Source organism: Parasteatoda tepidariorum, chromosome 6, assembly GCF_982258835.1.
Source record: "Parasteatoda tepidariorum strain Cologne lab strain chromosome 6, Ptep-v5.0, whole genome shotgun sequence".
In the NCBI taxonomy this organism is placed as follows: Eukaryota; Metazoa; Arthropoda; class Arachnida; order Araneae; family Theridiidae; genus Parasteatoda; species Parasteatoda tepidariorum.
The window spans coordinates 98582872-98590357 of NC_141760.1; the positions used below are offsets into that span (position 1 = coordinate 98582872).

General features: G+C 27.8%; 1 protein-coding gene across 7 annotated transcripts in view; it reads left to right on the forward strand.

Annotated features, from left to right (window-relative positions):
* The window catches only part of LOC107438623 (ectonucleoside triphosphate diphosphohydrolase 5), a 43357-nt gene extending 36428 nt beyond the window's left edge, over window positions 1-6929 (forward strand). For all 7 annotated transcript variants that reach the window (XM_087166241.1, XM_087166240.1, XM_016050949.5 and 4 more), the window contains exons 10-12: window positions 315-469; window positions 3174-3334; window positions 6644-6929. In XM_087166241.1, coding sequence (XP_087022367.1) covers window positions 315-469; window positions 3174-3334; window positions 6644-6712 — 385 coding nt within the window. In that variant the 3' untranslated portion in view covers window positions 6713-6929. The remainder of the gene's footprint in view (window positions 1-314; window positions 470-3173; window positions 3335-6643) is intronic.
* Window positions 6930-7486: the final 557 nt, after the last annotated feature.

Consider the following 7486-nt stretch of genomic DNA (forward strand, 5'->3'; position numbering starts at 1 on the left):
TTTAAATAAATATTTTTACTGATGCTATTACTACAGTAATTTAACCTGTGCAGTTATGTAACACAGGGTTGTGTAATTTTTTTTTGAAGAATATATACAGTTTGCAACTCAAGTGTGAAAAATTTACAAAGAGTAGAAGAATATTTTAATTAATTTAAATATGATAAAACCATCTTGGCAAAAATACCAATTTAAAACCATGTTTTGAAAAATATCTTCCTCACTAACAAGCTTTACTAAGGATTTAACTATTTTTGTATAATTAATTAACAATAATTAATCTATGTATTAATATTTAAATTACGTTTTTTTAGGGGTAGAAAAAGTGGAAAGTACGGCTTTAAAAATTGCTATTATAAAGCAGTTGAGTTCCTAGGAAATGCAGTTCATAGACCAGAAGAACTTATGAAACGAGAAATTTATGTACTTTCATATTATTTTGATCGTGCCTTTGATTTGGGCATTATTGGTATGTATTTCAGGAAAAGTCTTATTGAATTGTAAAAGAAAATTGTTTTAAACTTTTTAAAATTATTTTATTTATTTTTAAATCTGGAAACACATCAATTCATTATTTATATTTTTGAATGATTGTTATTGATCAAAAATAATTTTCTCTTCTCTTATATCCAAGAGTATTATTTTTAAAATGTTAACTTTTTTGAATTTTATGTAATTAAGAATGTAATTAAGTATGTAATTTTTTCACTCTTTATGTTATGTTTTGATCATATTTTACAACTTTTTATTTAAGTATTAAATTAGATATTATAGGAATTAAATTTTTCGATCATTATCTTTGCAATTATCAGGATTATCAGCAGAATTATTATCATTAAGCTTCTTAGAAATTTTGTCTGGATTTTATTAGGATTATCATCTGGATTCATTAGGGTTATCAACAGGATTTTATTAGGATTATCATGAGGATTATTAGCATTGTCAGGAATGTGTTATGATATGTATATGCTTTAAGTTAGGGGTGCACAACCTGCGGCCCGCCAACCCTCAATGTGCGGCCCGCTACCGCAATCTGAACAAAATGAAAAAAATAAAATGAAATTTTCTTTTAAATAAAAAAAAATTCGGGAATTTGAAATTTACGCATTTAAGTTTTTGACGCACCCAATTTCACTCAATGTAGTTTTCGATCGCTTTTTTTCGATGGTTACCTCTACAGATTTAGGCATAGTTTTGAAAATACCATTATTTTGAACACATCATTATTACGAACACATCATCATATGTGTATTAATTGTAAATAGAAAGTGTCATGTTAAAAAAATATTCGCCATAAAAAATTTTAAACAAGTGTCTTAATAGTTTTTTATTATTAAGGAAAAAGTTTATAGAAGATTAATGCTTTCTTTCTTTCTTCCCTCTCTCTGCTTCCTATCATTAATTTAAAATAAATGTTTTAAAGTTTAAGTATATTCCCCTTCTAAATGCTAAATCTTATTTTCCGCAGATGGGGTTTTGTTTCAATTTTTATCATTTTGAACCCTATAAACTTTCTTTAAATCAAAGTATTTACAGAGATGCCAACTGCTCCGGATACGCCAAAATAATTAAAAAAACGGTAAATAACTTCAAACTAAATTTCGAAAATATTTGACTATTTTTGCTTGCTTTTTAAAAGGTATAGCATGAAATAACTATTACAAAGTAGTGAAGTATATAAGCCTACAAAATATTTAGAAATAGTGGTGGATAAAAATCTACTAAATTGAATTCATTAAACCAAGAATCACAATTGATAAACTACCACTTGAAAATATTTATTTGCCGTCCAAAGCAAGTTGGCATGTCTGTATTTAACTTGTATTTATTTTAATAACTAGAACATTTTTTTAAAATTTATTTCTATGAACAAATTTTTTAAGTTAAAATTTATGTTAAAATGGACTTATGTATTATGTAATATGACTTTTAAAAAACATGTATTTTCCCATAGTTTTTTAATTATTTCAATTTATCTAAATTTTCTTCTGATTAACTGATTCTGATTTTTCTTAGAAGGCTCAGTTTTTTCTTAGATTAGAAGTTTTTAACTTTAAACATTTAAAAGTATTTAATTTTATGCTAAGATATTACAAGGTTAACTTAGAAAAAGAATTTAGTGGTTAGAACAATGTTTTTATAACAATTACTACCTAAAATTGCTATGAACATGCTTGTCTAAATACTTTGGGTGTTCCCTTTGGCATGCGGCTCTTCATTAGTCAATCTGCTGCGCATGTGGCCCTTCACTCAAAAAGGTTGTGCACCCCTACTTTAAGTGTTGATAAAATAATAAATAATGTAATCCAATATAGCTTAAAAATCTATAAATTCAATCTAGTTTAAAATTATAGTATTAATTTCTAAGCCGTGCATCATTTTTAAATAAACGAAAACAAAAGGCAATAGGTTGGAGATTATCTAAAATGAGAAAAAAATAAAATTCAATAAATTTTTTATGAAATTAAAACAAATGTAGTTTTCTTCCAGCATTTTGCGTATACAAATATTGTAAAATGTAGTTTGAAATTGCATAAAGAGCTGTTGCTACATTATATTCAAATTTTATCAATACAATTCAATTAACAAATCACATACTAAACATATGTACAACTACAAATCATTTATTGAATCCACAATTACAAATAGCATTTTAATTTTCATTATCAATTACTGTTAAGTATGAATACTAAAGTTACTCTTAAAACATGCGGTATATTGATTTTAAAATTTAATTTAAAACTTAATTTAAAACTAAAATAATATGAAAATAGTAGATGTGAAAATCTAACTTTTGAGTACTATATCAAATTTCAATTGCTAATTAAAACTATTAATATTTTATTAAATTTTAACTATTCTTATAATACATATTACTGAATAATTAATTGTATTTCTTCAATTATGTCCATTTTTATTTTTAGTGTTCTAGAAAGAAAAGGTTTCTTATGCACAATATTACAATCCCTTTAAAATCTATAAATTAAAATGTAATCTATGAATACGGACTTCATATCATCATAAATCACTCTGTATATTAGCCCTAGATTCATAATAATCTAAGACAGCACAAACAATTGCACTTTTAAAACGTAAAACTTGGGAAAAATTGCTATGTTTAAAATTTTTTAATTTTTTAAAAAGAAAGTTAAAATTTCTTTTATCTGTTTCAGGTAAAGAGGGAGGCATTCGAACTGTTGATGAATTCGTAAATTCTTGTAAGCATTCTTGTTCCTCTAAACAGCCTAAAGAGATATTTTTGTGCCTTGATTGTACATACATTACTGCTCTCATGAAACATGGACTGGGACTGGATGGAAAAAAAGAATTACGAGTAAGTTTTATTTATTTAATTTAAATTTATTTATTGTTTCTTATTCATAACTCTTGTTAATAATAATAATGAATTTAAATTTCTGGTTACTTTTGAAAATATGCAATTTCTGCATTAAATTGCATATTTTTCAATTCTCTGAATAATTCTAATAATTTTTCAAACTTCTGTATTGTATTCTATAATACTGTGTTTGAAATGTGTTGCTTTCCTGACTATTGTTTCAGTATGGAATTGTTCCACCCTAGAGGCTAACTAGAACACTTGCTTATTTACTATCAGTCACCATAATATTATCAGGCTCGAAATTTAGGGGGTTTAGGACTACGAAAATTTAACATGGACCACCATAAGATAATTATCAGTGGTCTCCCTGACAAGCAATCCGTGTAAATGCGTGGTTTTTTGATTTTCATTTCCTGTTTTAGTTTGTGTTAGTATTGTTACAAAAAAGCATATTTCATCAAAATTATGAACATAACATATTTTTTGTATTGTAATTTTTTTATTATTTAATTTTACTTTATAAACTTTTTATTAAAGCACAAAAGATTCTAATAGTCCGTGTTCATATTAATAGTCCATGTAAATTGTTCAGTGAAAATGTGTATGGACTTTTAATATTCTTTAGTCATTGGTTTGTTGGATCAATAAGTAAATTTTCTAAATTTCTACCCATGTATTGTGGTTGTTGCAACAACAACAACAATTATTTTGCTGTTAATGAAATGAAGTTGTAAAGAAATCAAAATTTTCTTGCAAATTAGTTTTCTAATTTTGCTTTGTTTTATTGGGAATTTTAATCAAAGAAAATAGACACTCAATGTCTAGTCTGTCATAGAGGTGCAAAAAAAGGTGCAGAATTGCATGTGTTTGATCACTGGTTTAGTTGCTATTGGTAACTAATTGATGTATGGTTGGTTGATGCATAGTAACTAATTAATACATGAAGTGACGTTGGCTTGGACATCTCTACTTATTAGTAGTTTGTTACATTTTATTACTATTAAAATTTAAATTAAATAGGATAAATTACTAATATTTGGGAATAAATGCAAGCTTTAACTATATAAGGATTAAATGAGCCTCTCAGAAGCCAATGCGGTTAAGTCCATTTTTTGATATTTTCTGATTTTTGGAAATTTTGATGAAATAAATAACAATCTTCTTAGTTATTAAAGGATTTACTCGTTGGTTACTTTTTTCTTGGTTTGACAGCCCTTTTTTTTAATAGCTTCTGAATATATTGTATAATAATTTCAGAAGCCATTGTGAATAAGTCCACTTTTTATCAATATTTTTTTACATAAACTTTGAAATAAAAATTAATTTATTCTTCTTTTTTCGATATTTGTTGGTAACACTGAAAAACAAGAAATTCATAGTAACTCAGGGTTGCCAGACGTAGTATTTTTAATACTACGGTAGTATTTTTTCACCAAAAAAAAGGGGTATGGTATTTTTTGTAGTATTTTTTTAAAATGCGGTATTTTTATTTTTTTATTTTATTTTATTTATTTATTTTATTTTCATTTCCCAAAACAAAGAAAAGTGCCACTCTAGTTTTGAAGTAAAAAAATAGGTAGGCCAGTAAATTTAAAAAATATAACTCAACCTATATTATATCCTAATGGCAGAACAATTTCAAGAGAAACAAAAAAAGACATCATGTGTTCATTAAAGTATGTACCTCCAATTAAACACGACTTTTACAGGACATTGAGGGCAACACGTGGAGATCAAGATTTACATTTAAATAACTCGGAAGAAGATGATGTTTGTTATGATGAATAAACATAAAACTTATGACAATAAATGTTATTTTATTATTTTTACATAAATATTGATTTCAGCTGCCAAAAGGTATAAGTCCTAAAATTTTTAAGATGCTGTCATTATTTCAATAAATACTTACGTTTTTATTTACACATCCTGTACATATCTTGTTTTTTTGCCGAGTTTACACCTCGAAAAAAGACTTTATACACTTTTCTAATTAAATTAATAAACCAAGAATTTTAAAAACTAATGTATTAGACTATATAATTATTAAACTATAGTGAACCTTTGCAGATAAACGGACATTCCTTTGAAAAGGTTAAAGAATTTAAGTATCTTGGTACAATTATCAATGACCAAAACAAACTGAAACCTGAAATTGACAATAGAATCAATATGGCCAACAGATGTTTTTTTGGACTAAAAAGTCAACTAAGACCGAATTTTATTAGCCAAAAAACAAAACTAAAATTATATAAGACACTCATTCTGCCTGTCTTGCTATACGGAAACGAAACCTGGACTTTAAACCTTGACGTACAACGCCCGATAGAAACGTTTGAAAGAAAGATACTTAGAACTATCTTTGGTGCCATACCAGAGGGGGGATGTTGGCGAACACGGTACAACTTTGAACTTTATGGGCTCTATAAACATCCTCAAATTATGCAGATAATCCGAAGCAACCGACTAAGGTGGCTCGGACATATATGGAGAGGCTCTGAAGATAGCCCTGTAAAAATTGCCACCTTCAAGAACCCTCAGGGGTCCCGCTCTAGAGGTAGACCACCTACTCGATGGCTCAAAGACACTGAAAACGACCTCAAAGTCCTGAAACTTAAGAACTGGAGGGGAGTTGCCATGGACAGAGGGAGCTGGAGAAGGCGTGCTGTTGAGGCAGCCAAGGCCTGCAAAGGGCTGTTGCGCTCCTGAAGAAGAAGAAGAATGTATTAAAAAACATCAATTTTCTCAATTTTTGTGTTTTGGACTTAACCGCATTGGCTTCTGAGCGACTCAAATATGAGTGGGATATTTTTCCTTTTTTAATAAATGTATTAAATATTAAGTATTATTCATTAAATATACTTGTAAATTATGAGATTTAATGAGATGAAATAATTATTTCTGTTTTATGCGTGAACTAAATCCTAATTTAAGTGTTAAAGCAATAATTCACATTATTTAAAAGAAATGACTTTCAAGCCTTATTCGAATTATTTTCAATCAGTTAATTAATCAAGTTTTCAAACCTTATTCAAATTATTGATAAAAATTATTTGTCCTCTACTGGTGCATCCACAATACATCATCTATATTATCCAAAATATATGTTTTTTTTGCACACAGTAAAATGCGGGACAAAAAGCAATCTGCAAATCTTGTATATGAAAAACCATGTACGAAATTTTTTGATTGGGATTTAAAATAAGATAATTCGCATTCATCATTTTTATTCTAAGTCTTATGTAATTCTATAAGTTCATTCTATTTATAACTTCTTTAATGTATGCGTCTTAATTTCTTTTACAGTTTGCTAAACAGATTGATGGCATTGAAACAAGTTGGGGCTTAGGTGCTGCTTTTAATATGTTAAGGTAGAAATGTTCTTGCATTTATTTACACTTTCATCCTAATAAATTTACATTAATGGAAGCTTTCAGTAAGAAAACTCTCCTTATAGCTTCTCTCTGTGATATGTATTTTCAAGAACTCATATTTTTATTTATTCATGGAACATTTAGTATTATACACGGAGTGACTTTTTTTTTATTATTTAAACCTGTTAGCTGTGTCACAATAAATTATTTTTTAATCAGTCTGTTTGTTTATTTATGTATTTTAGGTTTATTTTTTGGCGCCTGATATTTTTTATTGCAGTGATTTGATGTAGCATTTTCGGGTTTGAATCAGCAGAGTTGCTGATATCTGTGAGTTTGAGTTGTGACTTTGGAACTAAGAACAGCTTTTAAAAATCTTTGAAAGTTTGAACTGCGACTTTTTTATTATGATTAATTCTTTATATTTTGGTGCATCTTTCTCACACCTATGAACAGTTTAAAGACCAGATTTTTCTCTCTATCAGCACAGTACAATTATGCTTTGTAAAAAAGAAATGTTCATCGTAAAGTGCTTATAACAAGTGGCAAAACGTGTGTGGAGATGGCCAAAATCTTCTCCAAATAGAGAGGGAAGTGGAAGGGATGATCACACTCATCTATGTAATAGGTGACCCTATAAAAAGTCATGAAGTCGAGAGTCTAAAATTTTATTTTATAACTGTTGTTGAACAGCTGACCCAATTTTTGGGTTTACGACTACTAATGTTCAACTTTGTTGCCTTGTAATTTTGAACCTAATCCAGAAGACAGGAGA